Source organism: Cnephaeus nilssonii, assembly GCF_951640355.1.
Source record: "Cnephaeus nilssonii genome assembly, chromosome: 2".
Lineage (NCBI taxonomy): Eukaryota > Metazoa > Chordata > Mammalia > Chiroptera > Vespertilionidae > Cnephaeus > Cnephaeus nilssonii.
Genome location: NC_137073.1, coordinates 17,044,294 through 17,070,328, shown reverse-complemented (window position 1 = coordinate 17,070,328; position 26,035 = coordinate 17,044,294). Strand labels below are relative to the sequence as shown.

At 47.6% G+C, this 26,035-nt stretch overlaps 2 protein-coding genes across 5 annotated transcripts in view; one reads left to right on the top strand and one right to left on the bottom strand.

Annotated features, from left to right (window-relative positions):
* Positions 1–1,049: 1,049 nt before the first annotated feature.
* On the bottom strand, positions 1,050–13,525 carry DNAAF8 (dynein axonemal assembly factor 8). Its single transcript, XM_079780601.1, has 9 exons — positions 13,493–13,525; positions 11,623–11,802; positions 9,456–9,587; positions 8,051–8,551; positions 5,560–5,677; positions 3,838–3,979; positions 2,719–2,847; positions 2,156–2,260; positions 1,050–1,330 (listed from the first exon to the last, which is right to left on the bottom strand). The coding sequence occupies exons 2-9, from the start codon at positions 11,749–11,751 to the stop codon at positions 1,171–1,173; spliced, it is 1,416 nt and encodes a 471-aa protein (XP_079636727.1). The 5' UTR covers positions 11,752–11,802; positions 13,493–13,525; the 3' UTR covers positions 1,050–1,170.
* Positions 13,526–13,808: 283 nt separating this feature from the next.
* The window catches only part of ANKS3 (ankyrin repeat and sterile alpha motif domain containing 3), a 34,735-nt gene continuing 22,508 nt past the window's right edge, over positions 13,809–26,035 (top strand). For 3 of the 4 annotated variants that reach the window (XM_079794635.1, XM_079794632.1, XM_079794633.1), the window contains exons 1-5: positions 13,902–14,038; positions 16,631–16,860; positions 18,795–18,993; positions 19,186–19,307; positions 21,551–21,632. In XM_079794635.1, the coding sequence (XP_079650761.1) occupies positions 16,691–16,860; positions 18,795–18,993; positions 19,186–19,307; positions 21,551–21,632 (573 nt within the window). In that variant the 5' untranslated portion in view covers positions 13,902–14,038; positions 16,631–16,690. Of the gene's footprint in view, positions 14,039–16,630; positions 16,861–18,794; positions 18,994–19,185; positions 19,308–21,550; positions 21,633–26,035 lie in introns of all 4 variants that reach the window. The other variant, XM_079794634.1, reaches the window with a different exon arrangement.

The following is a 26,035-nucleotide window of genomic DNA, read 5'->3' as shown; positions in this document are numbered from 1 at the left end:
GGGCCTGTCTTGCCTGGTGCAGAGCAGAATGGGAAGAGACCCTTGCGCACCCTCGGCAAATGGCAGCCAACTGTGACCCTAGCTGAGTGCTGGAACATGCACCCAAATGCCAAGGACCCTGCTGGACCACCCCCATCCACAGCATGGGAAGACCCCAGATGATTTTTCGGCTCTACCCATGGGGCAGGTGCGGGGGAGGGGTCGGGGGTGAGAGACTGACGAGCAAAATCTTGGAAACAAGTTGGGGAGGGAACAGAGGTGCCACGTATCAGGGCTTCAGCCTGTTATGAAGGGACTATGAAAATGAGGAGGGGGTTAATGCTTGCAAAGAAACAGGGTGAGAGACGGGAGTGCTTCCTGTGGGCCCTCAGCTCCTGCTGGCTATCCACAAGGATACCTTGTGAAATGAGGACAGTTTCGGGTGTTAGAGCATTCAGTATTCTCTCTGTATTTAAAGGCCAACTTCACCTTTAGTTTGGAATAACCTTAGAACCTCTATGTGCCTTTGTGTCTTAAAGAAAAAAGAGAAATTTCAAAAGTTCATTTAATGTGTGTATGGTGTGGTAAGTACACAAACTAGCGAGTATCCAGGGACCCAGAAAATCAGGCTAAATCCTCTTTCAAGACCCTTTCCACCCTGAAAGTCTCTAAGTATGTTTTACAGTTTTTAAAAAGACCTTGTATGATGAAAATAACAGATGTACATTAATGGAAAAAATGCAGAAATGGACAAAGATGTAAAGGCTTGCAGCTCCACGATCAGAACAAAACCATTGTCTTCATGGGCTTTCCTTCCACGCCCTCTCAGAGGATTAGGGTCACCTGTGTTGTCTTCATGCTGTACAATGTATAAGTTTGTGCTGGGATCTCTGCTGTAAATGCATAAAAATGTTCTGACCAAATTCTAACAGAGGGCTAGATGATGGATCCAGTCTGAGAGGCCCTGCACTGCAAAAGCACCTGCTAATGGAAACAGGAGAGTGAAGGGACCATCAGGCCTGGGTGTGCTGACTTTGTCAACCCATCCCACTAACCTCCTAAGACCCAGTCCCAGAGGCATTTACAGTTGGCCCAGAGGAGATACCAGGACCTCTTTGGCTATCCCTGGCCCAAGGGGGTCCCCCAGGGCCCCAGGACTTCCTCCTGAGTGGCCAGGGCATTCTGCCTTACTCAGAGTGTTACATGTTGCTTCCTCCCAGTCCCAGATCCAGCTGTATCTTCAGGAGCCTTCTGGCTGCTAGGAACCTTGTTGGCAGGCCACTGGGGCTGAGCCATCCCCTTCCGAAAAGCCCTGAGCTGCTGGAGAAGCTGACTTTTCCCAGTACAGTCCCTGTAACACAAGAGAACCACCTCAGTCAATGCCAAGTGGAGGCCAAACCTCCCAATGCTTTGCCACTGAAACGGCACACACAAAAGCCAGCGCTTCCAGAAGCATGTTCCCCAGTTCTCAAGATGTACATAAACGATTGCAGCTTCGCGCCCTCGCTGAGTCACAACTCATGTCCTCATGTTAAACATGTCTGGGATGAAGCCCATGTGTCCTTTCTCAACCCAAATTTTTCTTCCCTTTTTTCCTATAATGCTTGATCATGGACCAGAGTATGGGGAAAGTTTCATTAGACTGACATTCTCAAAGGATAGGATCAGCAAGCTTTCCAATTCCAAAAATGGGCACTGCTATAACATGATTGTAACTCGCCAATGACCACAGTGCCGCCCCCCCCAAGGAGACTTCCCCCCAACCCCCCGCCCCTGCCCGAAGGAGACTTGCGCCTTCTCTAAATTTTGACATTTCACATCTTAATTCATCCAGGCCTTTCATCACTTTACTCCATCTCTGTACTTTCTCTTCACTTCCACTGCCATCACCAATTGGGGGTGAAATCAATTTGGGGAGCTGTTTTTCAGAGCAGGCTAAGGCATCCTTGGTGTTGACTGGGAACAACTATCAGGTTGAGATAATACTGGGTCCCAGGTGGGCTCCCAAGACTACCTTCCCCACCTCCCAGACCCTCCCCACCTCCCCAGACCCTTACGTGCTGGCTTGGGTGCAACACATTGAGCTGAAAGCACAAACATTAAATGTGCCAGGCCAAGGGCTTGTGTGGAAAGCAACAGGGAGCAGCCCCAGGCAGCAGGAGCCCACAGTGGTTACCGTAGCCTCGCTGGGCCTTGCCAGTCTCTCCGAGCAGCTGTCTCCTCTTCCCCTGCCTCCTCACTGTCAGAGGAGCTGGTGCTGGAGCTGGAGCCGGAGCTGGGGCTGGGGCAGAGGAAACAAGGGTTCGCTAGATGTGCCCCAATCCACCCTGGCCAGGCCAGGCTCCTACCAGGACTTGGAGTGCCCAGGCCTCTCTGATAACCCCAGGCAGGAGGGTGGGCAGGCCAGCCAAAGCCCAGCCAACCCAAACCAAAGGGCCACTGGGCTTCCCGCCAGGTGGTAGAGGGAAGCTCCCAGGGCGATGTACCCCACCTAGACTGTTTGCTTAGACCTAGAAAGGTTGTGTCTGCCTCTGCTTCCTCCCTCTCTGCTGGGAGAACCTCCTGAGGACCAAGTGGGACTGTTGGCTCCTGGCTAAGAGCACTTCTCAACTGAGCGGTGCTCCCAGGACTTGCCCGTGCCCAAGTCTTTCCATCCCTCGAAGTCCCTGTTCCCCTCTAGGCCAATGTGTCATCCACAGAGCAGTGGGTTTGCTGCAGGGCTGTCATTGCTCTCTGTACCTTTCCAATGACCCCTGGTTTGATGGCTCTGTGGGCCTCAGGTCGATGAAGGTGGTGGGAGGCTCCACTGGGTTCCTTAGCCGACGCTGACTCAGCTCGGCCTGGAAGCCCAGCTCCGTCAAAGCACATCTGAGATGAGAAGAGCAGGGGTGCTGAGTCCCTTCTCGGTGATTACAGGGGACCTGTTGCTGGGCTACTGGCTGCCACTGACTGAGCGCCCACTGTGTGTGGGGCACTGAGGAGGGCCTATCAATGAATTATTTTACTCTTCAGAACAACCCTTAAGATTTAGGCCAGTGCCATCCAATAGAACTTTTTGTGATGATTGAGATGTCCTGTATCTGTGCTTTCCATCATGGTAGCCACTTGTTGCAATTTACATTTAGGCTAACTAAAATTAAATTAATACAATAAAATTAAAAATTCAGTTCCTCAGTTGCACAGGCCATGTTTCAAGGGTTCAGTAACCACATGTGGCCAGTGGCTACAACTGAACAGTGCAGGTCAACATTTCTGTTGACACTTCGGATTACCAGGGACAGAAACCACTCCAACTAACTCAAGCGAAAAGGGAATCATTGGCTTTCAGATTCTTAAAAAGAGTGGAACAACCAAAGTGTGGGAAGGGCAGGGATACACCTGGGCCCTGTCCTCAACTCTGCTCCTCCCCACCCCCAGCTTTAGTATTTTTCACCATAACTGGCCTTTCTCCTCCCTCTCACCTCTACCCAGATACCAGGGTAAAAATTCCCAAGGAAAGGCTCTAATTGGCCTCGTTGGGGTCAGCTATTCAGGGCTGGCCCAATTAACAGTGGCCAGAAGACCAGGGCCCTATGCCCCTGGAAGACCATGTGGATGGTGAAGGGAGGGTTTTCCATGGTGTGGGAGAAAGAGAGGTGCTTTGGAGCTGAGTCCCAGCTTTGCTACATATGACCTGGGTAAGTCAACATCTCTAAGCCTCAGTTTCCCCATCTATGAAATGGAGATAATAGTAGCACCTACTTGATCAGATTTTTTAGATGAAATGAGAAATATATATCAAGTGCCCCATCCACAATAGGCTGCAAGGCTGGGGCCAGTTCTAAAGAGGACAGGGCCATGACTGGCAAGAAGTCCCACCTGCTTCTGACCTCCAGCTGCTCATTGTCCGGGGGCATGTCAGCAGGCATCTTCCAGGCAGAGGAAGAGGCTCTGAATTGCGTGTCACACAGGAGAGTGAGCTGTTCCATGAGCCTGTCCTGGGCACTGGGCTCGGCATGACCTGACCAGAGAGTAAGGGATGCTGACTAATGGGGCCTGGGAGGCCCGGCCCCACCCCTTTGGTATCCCACCTCCACCTAGCAGGGCTGGGGGAGTGGTATCTTCAGTAGCAGGGAGACAACTCTTAGGGGTGACTTCTTAACACTTTATCCCACTCCCTAGTTCCACTTGTGTTCACTTAAAAAAAAAATAGCAATTGGATTATCCTCTGTAGATTTTTTTCACTGAATATATTACATCTTTCCAAGTTAATGTATACAGACTAACACTGCAGATTGTTCTGTGGTTTAACAGACTTGGCTAGACTCCTATTAAATACTAATACTAAATATGGGTTGCTTTCAATTTTTCACAATTGTAAACAAACTGCAACAGAGACGAACATCCTTAAATACACATCTTTACCCACCTATGTGAGTATGTGTTAGGATAGACTTTAGAAGTGGAATAGCTTGATCAAAAGCTTATATGCCTTTTAAATAGAAAACATTCTGCCACATTGTCCTCAAAAAAGGGGTACTAATTACAGCCCCCACTCTCACCCCACCTTATAGGGTTTTCCACAGCCTGTTAACAGGGGTTAAATTACAAACAAAACCTTGTTAAAAACAGCACAGGGTTATCAGCCCCAGAGCCTTCACTCTGAACTGGAGGCCTAACTGAATGTCCTGGCTTCTTTACCTCAGACCTGCACCCACTTACCTTTACGGGCCAGGCCTGGAGGGAATAGGGAGCTTTTGTTTTATTTACAGAACTAGAGGGCCAGTGCACAAAAATTTGTGCACTCGGGGGTCCCTCAGCCCAGCCTGTGCCCTCTTGCGGTCCAGGACCCCTCAGGGGATGTCCACCTGCCCAGTGTCTTAGGTCTGTTCCCCTGGGGATCGGGCCTAAGCTGGCAGTCAGACATCCCTCTGGCAGCCTGGGAGCCCTCGGGGGAATGTCCAACTGCAGTTTAGGCCCACTCCCCTGAAGCCACCTCTGCGGAAGTGGGGGCGCCAGGACTGCCATGGCTGGCTTGGCAGCACAGGCTCACTGGCCCCGCCCCCCCACTGGTCCTTCCACCATCTGGTCTAATTAGCATATTAGTTCTTATTATATAGGATTGCCCAGAGCAAGGCCACAAGTGCACTGACAGTAATCAACATCCCTGGCTTTCTTTTGTAAACAGGGAGGCAGTAGAAGCAGGATTGTGTTTAGAAGCTGGCCGAAGAAGAGCCAAAGACAGGATTACTTTCCACCCAGAGGGAAAGAGAGGAAGGCTTCAGGAGGTGGGTAGAAGGAAAAGGTAAAGGTCAAGGGCAGGGACCAATTCTGAAGGGCTTCCTCTCGTATCCCTAGGGCCTGGTCTATGCCTGGCACATAGCAGGCAGTCACAGATATAGTGAATGAATGAGTGAGTATATAAATGAAGTCTTTCAAGGACTTGCACCTGAATGTTCAAGACAGTGAGGGCTGAGCAGCAGAGAGGACTTGGTGGGCTGCAAGGCTGACTGTACCCAGCCCATGAACCCATTTTATTGAGAGGCCCTGGAAGGAGCTACTTGTGGAGATGCCCTTGGGCCCTGGTGTTTAAGGTCAGACCTGGGCCCTGGAGGTGATCAGCTGCCCACCACACTCCTCTAGGTGCTCCATCTCCCCGGTCGTCTTCTTGTCCAGCCAGACTCTGAAGGATGTGATCCAAATCCCACTCTTCAAGTTGCTGAAATGATTTAAAGTGGAGATTACAAGGCTGCCGCAGGATGCCAGGAGCAACAGAGGCTGGCATGGGATGTCCCAGAGCAGGAATCAGGATTTGGAGGCATGCCTACATTTGCAGATGGGGCGTACTCATCCACCCTGTGTGGGTTGCAGAATGAAGCACCAGGGATCTGCACCTCTTTTTGTTTTGTTTTGTTTTGTTTTGTTTTACAGAGAGGAAGGGAGAGGGATAGAGAGTTAGGAAAATTGATGAGAAAGAAACATCGATCAGCTGCCTCCTGCACACTCCCCACTGGGGATGTGCCCACAACCAAGGTACATGCCCTTGACTGGAATCAAACCTGGGACCCTTCAGTCCGCAGGCCGACGCTCTATCCACTGAGCCAAACCAGTTAGGGCTCCTATGCCTTTTTGGTTAATACTTCTGTGTCTGGCACAAAGGTATATTTTGACCTGGAGAAAACCCAGTGTCTTTTTAAAATTTTGTAGGTTCATACAGGTTTAAAACACTGGAAGGTTAAAAAGTTTTGCTCTTAAGAAACAGATTGTGCCCAGCCAGCGTTGCTCAGTGGTTGAGCATTGACCTATAAACCAGGAGGTCATGGTTCAATTCCTGGTCAGGGCACATGCCTGGGTTGCAAGCTCAGTCCCCAGTGTGGAGTGTGCAGGAGGCAGCCAATCAATGATTCTCTCTCATCATTGATGTTCCTATCTCTCTCTTGTTCCCTTCCTCTCTGAAATCAATAAAAAATATATTTTTAAAAAAGAAACATAATTCTAGGCAAGTGCTGAAAACTGGAGACTTGAAAAAGAATGCTGTGGAGGCAGAGTTGGTGTGACCAGAGGAGGGAAATTAAGCAGGAATTAATGTTTGTTATGTATGACCTTGCAGCTCCTTGCAGCCCTGTAGGTGAGTGAAAATAAAAGTGTTTAGGAGTGAACAGAAAGAATGGAATTTATAAGAATGGAATTTGTGAAAATGACTTCCATGAACACCTTGATGCCAGTTTTCTCTAAAGCTGTTAAGAAAATTATTCAAATTTGTAAATAAGGCAAAAAAGAGAATTGCATGACCTTTCAATGTCATGCTGGAGCTTTTCTAAGAAATTCACCTTCCTAGGGGAGGTTGGTTTGCACAATTGATCAGGTCCCACCTGTTTTACCACTTTGTAAAACTGAGAAAGTGCAATGGTTTTCTTTTCTGTCCAGTAAAGAAGATAGCCCCAAAGATATCAGTTCGGTTGCCGGGTAGGATGTTGACTGATTTTGCACTTAATGTAGCAATTTTATCTTGGCATTCCATTCTTTTCTTCCAATGTCTTACAAAATCCTAGTTTCTTATAATCTCTTTGAACTGCTTTTGTCATCCTGCTTGTCCAGCATTCATGAGCTAAGTCTAATGTTAACAGGTGTTCACTATTTGTACGAGAATGGGAGCATTAACGTTTGAGAATTATGCTTTGACAGAGTCTGTTCTCTATCTTTTTTTAAAAAAAATATTTTATTATTTATCTGTTTTTCAACATAATTTTTTAAAAATCCTCACCTGAGGGTATTTTTCCATTGATTTTTAAAAATATATTTTATTGATTTTTTACAGAGAGGAAGGGAGAGGGATAGAGAGTTAGAAACATTGATGAGAGAGAAACATCCATCAGCTGCCTCTTGCACACCCCCTACTGGGAATGTGCCCGCAACCAAGGTACATGCCCTTGACCGGAATCGAACCTGGGACCCTTGAGTCCACAGGACAACACCCTATCCACTGAGCCAAATCGGCTGGGGCTCTGTTCTCTATCTTATATGCAGTTGTATGTCTTTATAAACATGCTTGGGATTAGCACTTTAAAAAAAAAAAAAAAAGAAGGCTGGAGTCTCCTTACTCTTCCTTGTTTTTGTTAACTCTACCTGAGGATGGTCTGTCTGCCAGCACTGCACAAACCCTGAGACAGGTATGACAGCCTGTCTGACAGTGGACAGGGGACCATGGGCCTAAGGTCGCTGCTGTAAAATGAGTGTTGGTGCCCCTCCCAAATTCATATGTTGAAATCCTAACCCCCAAAGTGATGGGGTTTGGAGGTGATGCCTTTGGGAGGTGCCTAGGTCATGAGGGGGGAGCCTCATGAATGGAACTAGTGTCCTCATAAAAGAGCCCCAAATCCCTTCCATCAAGTGAGGACAAAGTGAGAAGAGGGCAGGCCCTCACCAGACACAGAATGTGCCGGTGCCTAGATCTTGGGATTTCGTTATAGCAGCTCCCACAGATTAAGGCAGGTGTAATGGGCCAGCCCTCAAGTTGGCCTGTGACCACTACAGGTCTAGAGACCACTACAGGTCACACCCTGAGGATGCACAGGGCAAGGGAGTTGCCTACCTGGAGGGAGAGCACTGGCAGGCCTTCCCGGGGCTCCTGTGGTGGCGTTCCTGGTCTCGGACCTGTGGATGCAGATTCACAGGGTGTCTCCTTCACTTGACTGTGGTCACTGCAGGCGGGGTCCCTGGCACCCCAGGTGACTTTATGAAGTAGGTCTCTCTCGATCATCTTCCTTCTCTCTTTTCGGAGGGCTCTCCGGTTTGCAGAGTCTGAGCCCTTCTGAACACTGGGGACAGCATTTGGGTCCATCCTCAGGTCTTCTCCTGGGAGACAGAGGGTGGCTGCTCCCTGCAGCCCCCAAGGAGGACTCGGGGATCCTTTGGTGTTGAAGGACATGTCCCCAAGGTCACCTTTCTGCCATGTGGGGGTCTCCTCAGGCATCCTAAGAGAGCTGCTCTCACCACCGCTCTCCAAGGGCTGGCCAGGGTCCTTCCCTTCCTTCATCCTTACATTCCATTCACCCCAGGGCTCTGCTGAGGACTCCACAGGTGCCACAAGTGACTGTTGAGAAAACAGGTGTCCTCAGTTAGCAGCCTCAAAAACATACTTTAGGGAAGTTTTTTTTTTTTTAATTGTAGCATGTCTATAACAAACTTTGCCATGTTAAATATTTTTAAATGTAAAGTTCAGTGGCATTAAATACATTCATAATGCAGTGCAACCATCACCATTGTCCATTTCCTAGGCTCTTTCATTCCACACCCTCCCCCCAAAAAACCCAGAAACTCTACTCCACTCGTCCAGCCCCTGGTAAACTCTAATCTACGTTCTGTCTCCATAAACTTGCCTATTCTAGATATGTTAATGAAGTAGAACCATATACTGTCTGTTCTTTTGTGCCCTTTCACTTAGCTCAGTTTCCAAGGTTTATCATGCCGTAGCATGTGTCAGTACTGTATTCCTTTTAGTGGACTGAATAATGTTCCACTGTATGGCTAGACCACATTTTATCTCTTTTGTTTGTTGATGGACATGTGGGTTGCTTCCACCTTTGGCCACTATAAACAGGCTACATAGCTATTAAGCAGTGGACAAGATAAAACCCAAGCCCTTTGATTCCAGAGCAAGCCCATGGCTTGACCCCCATAAATTGGTACAGACTTTTCCATCTTGAATTTAAAAAAAAATCATCCAGAAGAATTGCTGAAGTAATAGAAATGAAGAAAAAACCCTGGTCTTAAGTGTGCTGAGCTCCTGGAATTGTACTATGTACAAGACTGGTAGATGTTTGGGGTCTGAACTCCTTGGGTTGTACCTGGAGAAAGGCCTGGGTGTGCAGAGATGCTGGACCAGGGGTTTTGACCTCTTTGACCCACACTGCTGTTAGAATCCAGTGAGAGCCATGGACACTTACTCCCACACCCTGTTCTGCCAGCCGGTTCCCTGGAGCCTGCATTCCACTGACCTCAGAAGGAGACCTGTTGGCCGGAGCAACCCAGGCCCCATCAGGGTCTTCAGCCAGCTCCTCTGACAAGTCTGGAATCAAGGTGGTTTGATTTCGCTGGTAGATGAACAGCTCCTCTTCTCCGCAGTCTGACTGTGGACCGACAAGACAGCTCAGGGATTACCTGGCAGGGGGCAGAGCCAGGAGGGCCTTGCCCCATTTACCCCATTCTGCCCTGCCTCAGCGGGACAGCAGGGGCAATCAGTTCTCTCCCGAAGGACCTTGCCCAGTGCTGGTTCCTGTTGCTGATTTAGAAAAGTAAGCTCAGCAGCACCACCTCGTGGAAGTGAGATCCTGAGTTCCCAGTTCTGCACATACCTGCCATCCTTGACATTGCACACAGCAGGTGCTTAGTTAATGCCTAGTGTGAATGAATTGGGTACCGAAATGGTAGCTAAAAAAGCAGAGTCCAGCTTTTCCCCTCCCCCATGACTTGAACCATCTTTTAATGACATAAAGCCTTCATTTGTCGCCTCTAAGGTAGGGTGGGGGAGGCCCACCTCACAGGAGTATTCTGAAGATGAGAGCAAATGAGATTGAAGATGTGAAAAGGCACTGGGGTTGCATTATCTACTCCCTATTAGCCTCACTGTGCACTGGAAGACCTCTGGGGTCGAAGCTGTGTCATTTTCATCTTTGCAGGTGCCACAGGTAGGACCCAAATCTGGTTTGTTACTTCCAAAACCTTTCTCTACACACCCAGCTCCAACCTGTGTATTTGACATCCACTGCTGAGCTCCCACCTGGTGCATCGCCCACTTTGCTCTGCTTGTGGGGTCGCTGTCACATCTTACATGTGTGCACATGCCTAATTTCCACTACATGAGAAGATGGTACAACTCACTTAAACCTAAATTCAGAGTCACTTTTGCCACCCAACATTCTCTTAGTAGGTAGAAACTAGAAGCACAATTAACATCATGGTGAAGCAAGGCCCACCACAGTGTATAACGTTACAAAGGCCTCCTGGTCCTTGAAGAGGCTGAGTAGGCTCCTTAAATGTTTGTTGAATGAATGCATGTGATCAACCAGAAAAGTACTATGGCCTGGCCAGTGTGACTCAGTGGTTGAGTGTGAGCCAGGAGGTCACAGTTTAACTCCTGGTCAGGGCACATGTCCAGTAGCGGGCTCAATCTCCAGTGGGGGGCATGCAGGAGGCAGCCTATCTATGATTCTCTCTCATCATTGATGTTTCTATCTCTCTCTCCCTCTCCCTTCCTCTCTCTGAAGTCAATAAAAACATATTTTTAAAAAGAAAATTACTATGTATTATACATTCACCATGTCCCAAGCACTGTGCTCAAAATTTAATTATTTAATCCTTACAACAATTTACAATGTGGAGCCTTGGTCCTTAACTCTTACATGATGTACCTCTCTGTTTATCACCATCTTCCATAAAGCAAACAGGGGTGTTTACCAGGGTAAGAAAAACACTAGGATGAAGCCTTGGCCGGTGGCTCAGTTGGTGAAGCATCTTACTGAGCAACCAAAGGCTGCGGGTTCTGGGCACATACAGGAGGCAGCCAATTGATGTTTCTGTCGCATATCAATGTTTTTCTCATATCGATTTTTCTCTTTCCCCCTTCTTCTCTCTCTTAAAATCAATAAATATGCCCTTGGAGGAGGATTAAAAAAATACCCTAGGATATGGGTGGCTTTGTTAACTCTATTAGTTGAGCGCCCATTCTGGGCCAGGCACTTTACATACAGAATCCCAAATTTGTACCAGTGATAACTGCCCACAGGCTACATGGTAAGTTAGCTACTGAGTGGGGATGGGGACCCAGGTCTGCTTGATGCTGATGTTCCCGCTATCCTCCTCTGCTGAGGTGCTTTCTCAACTCTCTGTTGAGCCAGAACTTGGCTAGAACCACCATTGAGGGTGGCTACCATTTCAGTGCACTGTGATAAGCCCTCAGAGGAATTCTCCAGTTGTCCTTTGGGGTCACTAGTAAGACCCAGGAGGATGCTGAGCACCAATAAATATATTCAGAGAACAAAAACAGTGATGATGAATGCAGAGCTAATAAGCTCCATCGCCATCCATGCGTCAGCATCGCATTTGCCATAGGAAAGGAAGAGCAATCAGGGCCTAAGATGACATGGGAAGAAGGCACGTACTTACCAAAGAGGAATCCGAGTCCAGAGACGGAAGCTGCTCCCTGACAGCCTCCAGAATGGCCTCCCAGGGCCCCGTCTGGGAGGCCCATGGAGAGGGCAGTGAGGGCTCCACATCTTTGTCTTGGGATGCCATGGGGGCCTGGGCTCAGAGGAAGTTTCTCAGTGTGCCATCATCCAAGGAACCCTATAGAGGATGCAGGGTAAGGTGACAGGATCCAGGGACCAGTGGTCAAGAGCTGGGGGGCGGGGGACGGGACAGGGGTGCCTTTTCAAAGAATCTACCACTTTGTGGGGGATGAAAACTGACTCACAGACCTCCTACCCCATTTCCCTTCTGGTTCTGCAGGTTCCTGTTACTGAGTGCGAGGCACTATGCCCTGCACTGTGTGTGTGTGTGTGTGTGTGTGTGTGTGTGTGTGTGTGCAGTGCAGTATGGAGATCGAAGATATATGTATATGAATATATAGTGATATATGATAATATATAGATATTGATATATAATTATGTACACAAGTATATGATATATACAATGATACACGTATATACATGATATATAGATATATGTAAACTATATATATATCATATAACATAGATACTATATACTATTATCTATATTTCATAGGTTCAGATAAGTTATATTGTTTGTATATGGGAAAGAGAATTTGCTATCAAAATTAGAGGGGATTTTAGGCCCCACTAACTTTTACTGCTCCCTTACAAAGGAATAGACTAAGAGTCCCCAGCATATATATATTTTTTGAGTCATCACTCAATTTAACCCTCATACCAAGGCACTGAAGCAGCCCCCCCTTTTGTATCCCAGTTTAAAAGGAAAAGGCCCAACCCCTCATGGGTCAAAGGGGCTTTAGGAATGTAGGGTGATGTACTTCCCAGCCAGTGCCTGGAAAATCCTTGCAGCCTGAGGCAGCTGTGCCTATAAAATGGGAAGAGAACACTCCTGCCCCAGCCCTAGCTGGCTACCACTCTGCATCAAGGCTCCCATCAGTGTAGCAGCAGTGGGGCTTCTTGCTTTTTCTGTGCTTATAGGAGTGGGGACAGGAGTTTGGTGCACCCAGAACTGGAAACTGCAGAGTGTGGACGCCTGTAGTACATACATCATGGGATGGTCTCTGGCTGCAGGGCAGATCAGAGGACAACAGGTGAAGGGGACTACCAGAGACTGATAAGTTCTTTGGGTGGACAAGGCAATGAAGGGAAAGGGGAAGGCACTGTGCTGCAGGAGAACATGTAGTGTGCCAGAGGAGTGGAAATTGCCCAATAAGTTTGGGGTGGAAAGGTGTCAATTGCTGGACTTTGCGAAAAAAAAAACAAAAAAAAAAACGGACCAGATCCTAAAGGGTCCTGAACGCCAAGCGGAGGAGCTTGGCTTATCCAGCAGATGAGGGTTAGACCAAATGCTACACAAACTGGCATCCCAAGTTTCCTCGGAATCCTGACTCTGAATCCACGTCCGTTTCTTGGCTGCAGCCCGTTAGCCCCGCCCAAGCCCCACCCTTGTCATCCCCACTACTGGGCGGGTGGTTGTCATGACAACTAGACGCCAACGGCCTCCCAGGTCAGGCTTTTAAATGCTAAAGCTCGGAAACCGGAAAACCCAGCGTCTGTCCTGCCACACACTCCCAACCCCTGTCTCCTCCGCGTCCTGTCCAACTCCCGACATTTATCTCTGCAGCTGCGGCAGGCCCGAGGCCCCTCACCTCAGGCCTCCGCCTCGGCCTCCCCTCCCAACGCTGTCCTGACAGGGCTATACCCAGCCTCCAGCGCGTCTCTCCGGTCGCTCTCGCCCCCTTGGGCCGCGGCGCAACTACTGAGCCTTTCACCGCCTTCGGAATACCCCCTCAGGGGAGACTTACTTTACTGGACTGCCAACCGTCCCCCCCGCCCCCTAACCCCCACCCCCGCCTCTTTCGGGGCTCGGCGCGTCTTGCCACTTTTGCAATAGGATTGGTTGCTATGGTTAGTGGAGGGGCGGGGCAGGCGCACTCTCCCAGCTCATTGGTTGTAGCGGGCGTCCTACAGAGAGCCGGGCGAGCTGACAGGAAGGTCCGGGTGTGGAACCAGCTAATTCCACCGCGCTCAGAGCTCCTCCGCGAGTCCGCGAACGTCCCGGCGTGCTCCGCGCCTCCGCAACCACTTCCGGGGCGGGAGCAGGGCCGCGGGGTCCAGCCGCTGAGGCAGCCGGCGTGGAGGGGTCCCGGACGCGCGCGGCGCAGAGCGGGTCCAGCCGGAGGAGCGCAGAAGCAAGCGGGCGTGCAGTTGGTGGCGGCAGCTAGCCGAAGGCGACCCAGGACTCGAGGCCCGCGCAGGTAGGATCCACAGCGGCCCCGCCTGGTGCCGGCACCTGCTGCCCCTCCGCGCAGCCCGCAGCGGGGCGTCCCAGCCTGCTGCTTGCTCGCTCGGTGAGTTTCTGACTCGGAGCTTTCGCCTCTGCAGCTGTGTGTGGAGCGGGGAGATGAAGCCACGTTCCGTGTAGGGTTACTGGAAGGAGACGGCAAGGGACGTCTGTGCTGTAGGTGCTCCGGTTCTTCCCTAGGGACCCTCCTCAGAGCCTGAGGAGATTGGGATACCCCGGCCCCGGGGAAGGCCAGCGAACTAGGACCGCAGGGGGTGCCCTGGAGCTTATATAGATCTTTTCCCTGTGGGCGTGACGGTCGACCACCGGCACCTTTTTTATTAAGTTAACATTTTGCTTATTTCTAAAATAATGGTACTTACTATTTTACAAAATGGACAGAACCAAAAGGTAGAGTGAAAAAGGTTCCTATCCCAAGTACTACTTCCTTGAGATAAGTTCTGGAAGCGATAGGCAAAAGACATTTTCTAAATGTATTAAATATAATCATGTTGCGTTTGGCAGTGACCGGGTGAAAACGAAGTAATAATAGCTTTATGGTCCCTTCGCATCCAAATTCTCTGTAAGCTTCTTGAGTAGGGACCTGGTTCTGATTATCCCTCAGCACTCTTCAGGGCGTCAGACATGTGAGCATCCAATAAAAGGAGAGAGAACATGGGCCCCACCCAAGAGGAGGCATTTGGGGTAGAAGAGACACACCCACAGAAGGCTTGAGGGGTGTTTGAAAGTAGCTCTGAACTGACACTCAGCTTTTTGGGCTTTTAATCCAGGCTCTGTGGGTCAGGACTGCTCAGGTTGAAGGCTCACACCTGCAAAGTGAGAGCTGCTTGAGCTCAGGCCCTGCCAGCTGTGAAAGGTGGTGGTTCCAGGAGGCAGGGTTTTGCTCTGAATTTTGTTGCCTGTAGGCCCCATCGCATGTACACATACTCTTGCAAAAGGCCTACAAATCTTTTGTCTCCAAAATTGGCAGTTTGTTTGTTGTCTTGGCCATCTTGGCTGTCTCCTGGGGGCTTGGAAACATTCTTTAGTAGAGAGTGAGGTCCTAGCGGCATCTGTGGTACCTTTAGGCCTTCTGAATTGGATTTTGCCCTTCTTTGTTTTTTCTATTTCACCCAGAGAAGAATAGGAGACAAATGTCACTCCTGGACCTGAGGGTTATACTAAAAAGCTAATGACTTGCCCTTGATTTGGGTAAGATTCCCAGACTCTTCCTGGTATTGTCCTATCTCTCCCATTTTCAAGGGATGAATAGGAAGATTCGTAGTTACTTGACATTTGCTGAACACCAATCAGATCCTAGTTCCTGTGGTAGGGGCTCTCAATTTTTTTTCAAATTTTATTTGTTTAAAACAATTTACATACAGTAAAATTCACTCACTTGGTGTCCGGGTCTCTGAGTTTTGATAAATACATAGAGTTACACATCCACCAATTAAGATGCAGAACAGGTCCATCACCCTCAAATTCCCTCCTGCTATCCCTTTGTGCACCCCACACCCCCAACCCTTGGTACTACTAGTCTGTTCTCCAACTATTTAGTTTTATTTTTTCCAGAAAGTCATATAAATGGAATCGTACAGTAGGTGGCCTTTGAGTCTGGCTTTTAGCCCAATATGTTTGAGATTGGTTCCTGTGTTGTGTGGTATGTTGTGTGTATCAACTGTTGTTCTTTCTGTTTAATGCTGAGTAGCATTCCATCCTATGAATGTGCCACTGTTTGTTTACTCGGTCTTCCATGTGTCTTGAATAGCAGCCCTTTGAGATATTATGTATCCATTAGACAGTGAAGAATGGGATGGGAGATGCCAAATAGCAGAGCTAACTTTTTTTAATCCTCATCAGAGGATATGTTTCTATTGTTTTTGTTTGTTTGTTTGTTTTAGGGAGAGGAAGAGAGAGAAAAACATCGATGTGAGCGAGAACCATCCATTGGTTGCCTCCTGCTTGTGCCCCAACCAGGGATGGTATGTGCCCTGACTGGAATCAAACCTACAACCTTTTGGTATAAGGGATGATGCTCCAAACAACTGAGCCACCTGGCCAGGGCAGCAGAGCTAAATCTTGATCTAACTCTAAGTCCAGGGTTCTTTCCCCCACACCCAAGAGCTGATTTGGTCCACTGACCCAATTAGCATTTCTTTATTAACCATCCAGGAGGTTTTCAGGCTTCTTGAATTCCTGGAAAATACCCTTTCTAGAATGTGGGGCCTGAGGATTAATGAAGGAAAATAACACTGCAGTGTATGACTCACCATATATGCTCTTCTTTTTTCTGTCTGGTGACAAGCTCACAAAATCATACAATTAAAAAAAAAAGATGTTTTTATTGATTTCAGAGAGAGAAAGGGAGAGGGAGAGAGAAATAGAAGCATGGATGAGAGAGAAACATCGGTCTGCTGCCTTCTGCACGACCCCTACTCGGGATCGGGCCTGCAACCTGGGCATGTGCTCTGACAGGGAATCGAACCAGTGACCTCCCAGTTTATGGGTTGAGGCTTAACTACTGAGCCACGCTGGCTGAACAAAATCATACAATATTTAATGAAAGAAAGTTGTCTAAATCAGTCCTAGGTTGTGACATAACCACCTACTGTGGGTATGAGTGTGACCATCTTGTTTCATTCCCTGGAACCACCAGGAAAGAAAAACCTAACCCCTGGACCTCCCTCCACAAACCCCTGGACCTCCCTCCACAACGATGTCGGAGCTCAGCGATGAAGCCAGTGAGCCAGAACTCCTGACCCGCAGCTTGTCTATGTGGCATGGGCCAGGTGCACAGGTCAGCTGGGAGCAGCTGGCCATCCCCTTGGATCTCCATACAGCTGCTTCCATCGGCCAGTACGAAGTGGTGAAGGAATGTGTGCAGCGGTAAGACATCTTGGGAAATAATCCTCCTCCTCAGATTTTGAGGACCATCTCAGTGGCCTCAACTCCCAAATAGAGATATTAGTAAGCTAACCAGGATTCATAGACATTTAGTACATATGGCCTAGATTAACCCTGCTTCTCTCAGGCAGTTGTGAATAATGGTTTATGCTATACTCTAATAAGGAAGGCAGTTTTTATTCCTAGGAAGAAAAAGCTAAACTTTTTTTCATAGGTATAGTTAGAAACATTTCCAGCTTACTTTAACCAAAGTAATTTTATGGTTTTTTACTAACTGCGGGAATGCTCAAATAAAAATAGAAAGCAATGCCCTATGACCTTTTCCCAAGGGGTTCATTTTAATCCCTGGTGCCCTCCTCTTCCCTCCAGCATCTGCCAAAGAGGAGGAGGAGGGGGAGGAGGGGGAAGGGGAAGAAGAGGGAGAGGAGGAGCAGGAGGGGGAGGAGGAGGAGGAGGAGAAGGCAGCAAGGTTCATCTGCCCCTCTGGAGGATTGCCACCTGAACTAACTGCCCACATACCATTTTTACTAATGTTATACATAAATTAAGTCCCCATATAACAGCAGTGGTCCTTGGCTGTCTTGTTTGTAGTACAATGTGATGTGTACTGTAATTTTTGGAAAATAATCTGTCTCCTCGCCTTCACGCCCTTTATATCCACCACACTTTGTGCTTATATTTCCATTTCTCATCGATAACACAGAGAAACGATCTATGTCCATACCTACATGTGCCTTTTCCAGTTCCTGGGGCATCAGAGTCAAATCTTGTTGAAGCCCCAGATTTCCAGTGCCCAAGTCATAGCCATCACTTATAAAAACCTGGCCAGTCAAGTGCAAGTGCACTGTGGTGAGGGTTATCCCATTGTACTCCTGCACCAGGCGGCCTTGGGATTGTGTAGCTGGGTACTCAGGCAGCACATCTCCCCCCAGGGTCACCAAGACCCCATTGATAACTGCTGCTATGGTGTTTTGGGGCTTTTAACTTTGGTATTCTGGTAAAATGCACAGTCCAGAATGGCTCCACAGAAGAGAAGAGGGAAATGTTTGTGTTCTGATGGGGATTGTGGTGCTAGCCAATCCTAAGGCTTGCTCACGGTAAGATAGACTTAGGATTCAAGGAGTTGGAAGCATTAGAATGGAGGGATTGGGCTGATGGGAGGTGTGAGAGCCTCAGATATGTTCTGCCAAGGGTCAGGTCCTTCCTCCTCCATGTGGAATTGAGTGCTCCATCAATGAATGTCACGTGGTGAGGACGAATTGGTCTTCATGTGGCTCTCCCAGCCAGTGGCTGTTACTGCATTTCTGGGTCAGGACCTTTGAGAATGGCTTTATGGGCATTCCAGAGTCAATAGAAGATGCTAGTGAATGGTATAGTTTATTATGTGCATACCTATGAGAAGCACAAGCTGTGTGGATTGATTGGCAGATTGAATAGCTCCACTGGAGGAAAGGCTGTGGGGCATCAACTACACAAGATGTTCCTGGAAGTGGATGTTATTGCCATACCTGGGAAGCCCACATTTTTTTTTCCTGTGGGAAATGGTTTTTTAGAAATTTAATGGAAATCAGAGAGAAAGATAGGATTATTTGGTCACGGGTTTTCTAAGAATGTTTCTGTAGAGTAGGGTGACAAAGGGGAAATTAGTTGCAGTGGAACTCCATTGTCTAAGTCCCTTCCTCTGCCCCCAGCACTGGCTACGAGACTGTGGTCTGTTGGTGGAAGGCAGTCAAGGCTCCAGGTCAGGATTTCTCGATCTTGGCACTGCTGACAATCTGGGCCAGGTCATTCTTTGTGGTGGGGGCTGTCCTGTGCACTATACGATGTTTAGCTTCATTCCTGGCCTTGACTCTGGCTCTGGTACACCCCACATGTGAGATGGCTGTGCATGGCTAGCATATCTTGCATTTGTTTAGGAGAGAGTTAGATTTGAATAAGAAGAATGGTGGTGGCTGGACCCCGCTGATGTATGCCTCCTACATTGGACACGATACCATCGTGCACCTGCTGCTCGAGGCGGGGGTGAGTGTGAATGTGCCGACCCCGGAAGGGCAGACTCCACTGATGCTTGCTTCCAGCTGTGGCAACGAGAGCATCGCCTACTTTCTCCTCCAGGTGAGCTACGAGGGGACTCAGGCCCAGAAACCTGAGGGGCTCCTGACTGCTCTGGCAGAGATGTGAACCACTGCAGGCCATGGTGTGCGTGTGCGTGTAATCACTTTGATTCTTTCAGCATGATGACCCGGAGGGCGTCTGCCCCACGTAGAGGAGACGAGGCCGTAACAAGCATTCTGTGTTCTCTTGAAGCAAGGCGCTGAGCTAGAAATGAAGGACATTCAAGGCTGGACTGCCCTCTTCCACTGCACCAGCGCGGGACATCAGCAGATGGTCAAGTTCCTTTTGGACAGTGGAGCAAATGCCAACGTGAGGTGATTACCAGGTCTTCAGTGGCCATAGGAGTGGGTGTAGTCACATCTCACTCTGAGGGCAACTGTATAGGCAGCTACAGGCCAGTCAGGCAGCCCCTCCTCCATATGAGGGGTTCAGACAAAGTCTCATTCAGGTGCAGGAGGCCTAGGGATAATTCTGGCCTTTTTACACATCTGTCAGGTAACATTGGGTGCAGCACTCTAAGCTCTCTGAGCCTCAGGACTCTTTCCCCCTCCGCACGTGGGAGTCTGTGCTGTGAGATTCTTTTCCTTTCCCACGTGGCAGTCTGTACTTGTTCTTCAATAAATTTCCACCTTTGCTATAAAAAAACAAACAAACAAAACTCTCTGAGCTTCATTTTCTTTATCTGAAAACTGAGAATAGCAATACCTATGTCATGGAGTTGTTAGAAGAATTACATGTTATTTTTTAAATATTTCTATTGATTTCAGAGAGGAAGGAAGAGGGAGAGAGAGATAGAAACATCCATGATGAGAGAGAATCCTGGATCAGCTGCCTCCTGCAAGTCCCCCCTGGGGATCGAGCCTACAACCCAGACATGTGCCCTTGACCGGAATCAAACCTGGGACCTTTCAGTTCACAGGCTGATGCTTTATCCGCTGAGCCAAACCTGCTAGGGCAATTACATGTTATTTTATATATGTCAAGGGCCTAACATAGTGGATGGCACTTAATTGAAATGCATTTAATGCTAATTCCTTTCTCCTTTTTCCTTTTGGCCTTATCAGGTGAGGTGTTGCTTTGAAAACAGTCATGAGTTTTATAAGCTGGAAGGGATATTGTCTAAAGCCTGTCATGATGCTAATCCCCTTTCTTTATTTTTATTGAATTATTGGGGTGGTATTTATTAATAAAATTATTCAGGTTCCGGGTATACAATGCTACAATACATCATCTATATGTTGTATTGTGTGTTTACCACCTCAAGTCAAGTCTCCTTTCATCACCATTTATCCCCCTTTACCTTCTATGTCCTCTCTCCCCTCCCCCCCCCCCCCGCCCTCTACCTCCCCTTTCAACACAGCATCCAACTGGCACTTCCAAAGCCCTCAGTTGATGTCATCTATTATGAGATACACCATAGTTTTACATGCCACCAAGAAAGAAAAAAAATACTACTAATTAAACTGCAACTCACCTATGGATTTTGAGACACATTCTGACTGCAGAGATGTTAAAATGTGAAAACAATGTGTTTTAGAATGGCGGAAATCCAGTATTTAGCTTGGTTTCTGTCTTCTAGACCAGCATGAAAGAAGTGAGGATTAAGGGGCACTCTGAAGACAGTGCTGAGTTAACCATAACCAAGCACAGAAAGTAAGCATTGGGTACCAGGCATAGTAAGAGCAGGTAGATTATTAGTCTCGGAGCTTTGGGGAGGGTTCCTGGAGGATGCTGAACTGAAAAGATAGGGTCTGAATAGGTGGATGAGAGACCTAAGCTTTCTGTGAGCAGTAAAGGGCAATAGCTGCCAAAACCGGTTTGGCTTAGTGGATAGAGCGTCGGCCTGTGGACTGAAGGGTCCCAGGTTCGATTCCGGTCAAGGGCATGTACGTTGGTTGCGGGCACATCCCTGGTGGGGGGTGTGCAGGAGGCAGCTGGTTGATGTTTCTCTCTCATCGATGTTTCTAGCTCTCTATCCCTCTCCCTTCCTCTCTGTAAAAAATCAATAAAATATATTTAAAAAAAAAATAAATAAAGGGCAATAGCTGCCTTTTGCAGGTGATTCAAGTGGAGACTTAAGAGATAGCAGGTGCAGACAGCTTAGAAGGAGTGAAGTAGGGAGACAGAATGTCTTTAGGACAAAATACTAGAGTGGGGTAGAAACCAGAAGAGTTTATGAAGCTGGTGTGTTGATAAGAATTTTTCTCATCTTTCCCTGGTAATTCTTTCTCAAGGGAGACCTCTACAGTTAGGGATGGGTGACTTTGCATCCGCTTGGTTTATTTTTTTAATCCTCAACTGAGGTTATTTTTTTCCATTGATTTTTAGAGAGAGTGGAAGCAAGGGAGGGAGGGAGAGAGAGAAACATCAATGTGAGAGAGACACATCGATTGGTTGCCTCCTGTATGTGCCCCAACTGGGGGCCAAGGATTAAACCTGCAACCCAGGTATGTGCCTTTAACCACTTAGGAACACCAGCTAGGGACATCAGCTTGGTTTTGTTTGCATAAGGAAAGAACTCTCTGCTAATCATTGGACTGTGGCCTCTGTCTTGCAGGGAGCCAATATATGGATTCACCCCTTTGATGGAAGCAGCTGCTGCTGGCCATGAAATAATTGTGCAGTATTTTCTGAATCATGTAAGTGACCCTCTTTGTTCGCTTATAATTTAGTTACAGCAAGTGACAAATCATCACTGAAGTATCTATAATAATAAAAGCGTAATATGCTAATTAGATCAGACAGCCGAATGTCATTCCGGACGAAGCCACTGCGGTGGGGGCCGAACAGAGGTGGTTAGAGGAAATTAGGCAGGCAGGCAGAGTGGTTAGGCGTGATCATGCAGGCAGGCAGGCGAGCAGTTAGGAGCCAGCGGTCCCAGATTACGAGAGGGATGTCCAACTGCCGGTTTTGGCCTGATCCTGCAATGAGATCGGGCCTAAACTGGCAGTCGGATATCCCCGAGGGGTCCCGGATTGCAAGAGAGTGTAGGCCGGCTGAGGGATCCCCTCCTCCCCTGTGCATGAATTTCATGCACCAGGCCTCTAGTCTATATATATAAAAGCCTAAGCGACCTTTACAATCAAATGACCGGTTGACCAGTCGCTATGATGTGCACTGACCACCAGGGGGCAGATGCTCAACACAGGAGCTGCCCCCTGGTGGTCAGTGTGCTCCCACAGCCAACCTCCCACAGCCCCTCCCCCTGGCCAGCCGGCTCCCCCATCGGCCCCAATCGGGGGGCTGACTGGCCAACTTCCTACGGTCCCTCCCCCCAGACCCCAATCTGGGCAGAGGGGCGGTAGGCCAACCTCCCGGTGTCCCTGCCCCCGGCTGGCCGGCCCCCCCAATAGGCCTCGATCACCAGCCAGGCCAAGGGACCCCACCCATTCACAAATTCATGCACCAGGCCTCTAGTAAACTATAACAATTTTCTGCTACGTAGAAAGAATTGCTCTTTATTATTCAATACATTTTCATTGAGAATCCATTGATGTCAAGTGTTGTGGCACTTAGGCATTAAAGGTACAGTGATGAGTAAAAATAGACACCTCTTCCTGTAAGAATTTTTAAAATACTATTATTTGAAAAGTATGGAAAATACATTTTTTTAAAATCCCAGTACTTAAAGAAAAGTATATAGAGTAAGAAGGCAAGGATCTTCTTCCCTTTCCAACCACTCCCTGCTCCTCCCCAAGATGCCCACTTGGTTTGATAAAGAGATACCTCAGGACTTTTCTTGTGCTTAGAAAGGCATGTCTGAAGACACCTGCAAAAAAAGTGCTTTTTATTTTGGACAAAGTGGGATTCTGCTGTATATTTGGTCTGCAGCTTTAAAAAAGATGACTTAAAAAAGAAAAACAAAAGATCACTTAATATGCCATAGACATCTTATCCTTGTATGGTATTACATGTACTAGTATAATCTGTGCCATAATTAATTTAATCAGTTCTTAGGTTTCCACCATCTTGCAATTGTACACAGTGCTCCAGGGAATATTTTATATATATATAGCTTTAGCCTGCATGTAGTTATTTATGTATACTGTATTTCTACAAGAGGGGTTGCTGGTGCTCACATTTTAAATTTAATGGGTCCTAATAAAAAGATAATTAAAAGATGTATAAAGGATCCAAATAGACATTTCACCAAAGAAAATATATAGATGGCCAATAAGCATGTGAAAAAAATACTTGACATCATTAGTCATCAGGGAAATGTAAATCAAAACTCTTAGGATATCTATAATAAAAAAGAGATGGACTATAACAAGAGTTAGTGAGGATGTGGAGAAATTGGAACCCTCATACATTGCTTATGGGAAACAGTCTGGCTATTCCTCAAACAGTCAAACATGGTAGTTACCGTGTGATCCAGCAATTCCACTCTTAGGTACGTAGATAAGAGAACTGAAAATATGTCCATACAAAAACTTAAACACAAATGTCCATAGCCGTGTTATTTATAATAACCAAAAGATGGAAACAACCTAAATGTCCATCAGCTGACAAATGGATAAATAAAATGTGTTATATTCATACAATATTAATCAGGCATAAAAAGATGAACCTTGAAAATAATGCTCAGTGAAAGCCAGGTGCAACCACATATTGTATGATTCCTTTTATATGAAACTAGAGGCCCAGTGCACGAATTTGTGCATGGGTGGGGTCCGGTTGGCCTGGCCCCAATAGGGGCAGATCGGGGCCAGGCCTGTCGGGAGGAGGAGACGGTGGGAGGCCTCCCACCCAGCCGCCCCATTCGGGACCTGATCAGGGCTGGGCCAGCTGAGGGGAGGGGCCACGGGTGATTGGGGGTGGAGCTGGCTGGGAGAGGGGCTGCAGACTGATGGGGTGGTGGGGGCCCATTGGGGGTGGGGCTGGCCAGGGGGATGGGCTGCAGGAGGTTGGCCGGCCGGCCCCCCTCCTATTGGGGTGGGGGGAGGGATCAGAAGTGGGGCCAGCCAGAGGGAGGGGCTGTGGGCCGATCAGGGGTGGGGCCAGCCTGGAGGGGGGAGGAAGGGCCGAGGAGTGGGGGGTTGGCCAGCCGCCCCGCCCTTGATCTGGGTGGGAGAGTCCAATCAGGGATGGGGCTGGCTAGGGGGAGGGTCCGCAGGAGATTGGCTGGCCCCACCCTGATCGGCCCGTTTGCCAGCTGCAGTGGGCATCATAGTAACCAGTCGTTCATTCCGACGTTCTGGACTCTGGCTTTTTATATATATAAATGTCCAGGATAAGCAAAGCTATAGAGACAGAAGTAGATTAGTGGTTGCCTCGGGCTAGAGGGGCTGGGAAGATTGGGGAGAGGGTGGTGGTTAAGGGATGCAAGATTTCTATTTAGGGTGATGAAGCAGTCCTGAAATTGATTGTGGCAATGGTGGCACACCATTGAATTATACACTGTAAGTGGGTGAATTGCATAGTATGTGAATTGTATCTTAATAAAGTTGTTTTAAAAATCCAGAAGGAGAAATATTTAGTTTATATATAAAGTCCTAACTAAATTCCCACTAAAAAGTTGTTTCTGTTGTCCTTTCCACCAATAATATACGAAGGTGCTCATTTTCTCACGTCCTCACCAGCCCTTAAGATGGGAAGTTACCCACCTTAAGTTTTTTCCAATCTGGTGGGAGAAGAGTGGCATCTCGTTTTGGTTTGTACTTGCTAATGAGGTTGAACATTTTAAAGTATATTGGCCATTTGTAATTCTTTGATGAATTGTCTTTATATTTTGGGCCCAATTTTCTATTGTATAGTTTGTGTGTGTTTTTTACTTATTGGTGGGAATTTTAGAATAATAAAATGTTAACATTATTTTTATTTACTTATTTTTAATCCTCACCCGAGGATATTTTTTCATTGATTTTTAGAGAGAGTGGAAGAGAGAGGGAAAGACAGAAATATCGATGTGTGAGAAACACATTGATTGGTTGCCTCCTGCATGCACCCCAACCAGAGGCCAGGCCAGGGAGGAGCCTGCAACCAAGATATGTGCCCTTGACCGGAATCGAACCCAGGACCCTTTGGTCTGCAGGCCGACACTCTATCCACTGGAATGGGAATTTGGGGACAGTACATTTACATGGTAAAAATGCAGATGAGACAGAAGATACACAGTGAGCCTGCCTCTGGCCTTTGCCTCAGTCTCTTGGTCATTCTCCTGTGGCTGCTCCCCAACTTGCCTTTTTTTTTTTTAACTTAATTGTCTATCCTGGATATTGTTTTATATCAGCATATAAAGCTTTTTTCTTTTTCTTTTTTAATTTTTTAAAAAGTATATTTTTATTGATTTCAGAGAGGAAGGGAGAGGGAGAGAGAGATAGAAATATCAATGATGAGAGAGAATCATTGATTGGCTGCCCCCTGCATGCCCCCCACTGGGGATTGAGCCCACAACTGGGACATGTGCCCTTGACCAGAATTGAACCCGGGACCCCTCAGTCCTCAGGCCGATGCTCTATCCGCTGAGCCAAACCAGCCAGGGCTAAAGCTTTTTTTCTTACGTGTGTGGCATCGTACTCCCTTGTAGGAATGAGTCAATTTCTTTAAAGTGGTCTAGATAGAATTGGATTGTTGCCAACCATTTGCTATTATGCACAGTGCTTTGAGAATATCTGTGCACATATATCTTTGCACATGTGTGCAGCCACCTATGTAGAGTTCAGTACTAAAAGTAGAAGTGTAAGTACAGTCTTAAATTAACATGGACGTTGCCAAATTGCCATCCGAAGAGCAAGTTGTACCAACTGACACTCTTTCCACAGCAGCAAGAATTATGAATCTTAATTGTGAAGTACTTTAAACATGTAAAAAAGCACAGAAGATAATGCAACTAACCCACATGATCCAGAGATCACCACTATCCAGCTGCTGGTCTGTACCTTTCCTGTCTCTGATTTTGATCCTTTCATCACATACTGTGTGTCCTTAAGCAATGCACGAACTTGTTTTTATATATTTTAAAGATTTATATAAATAACATACCAGAATGTATGTGTCATTCAACAGTGTGGGTAAATTAGACGTCATTCACTCATTTTAA

Excerpts from the sequence above, each read along its gene's own strand:
- DNAAF8 (XM_079780601.1), bottom strand. The coding sequence starts at position 11,751 with ATGGCATCCCAAGACAAAGATGTGGAGCCCTCACTGCCCTCTCCATGG. Across the intron at positions 9,588-11,622 it reads TGGACTCGGATTCCTCTTTG|TCAGACTGCGGAGAAGAGGA; the intron begins GTAAGTACGTGC and ends GTCGGTCCACAG. Across the intron at positions 2,848-3,837 it reads CAGCTGGAGGTCAGAAGCAG|ATGTGCTTTGACGGAGCTGG; the intron begins GTGGGACTTCTT and ends TTCTCATCTCAG.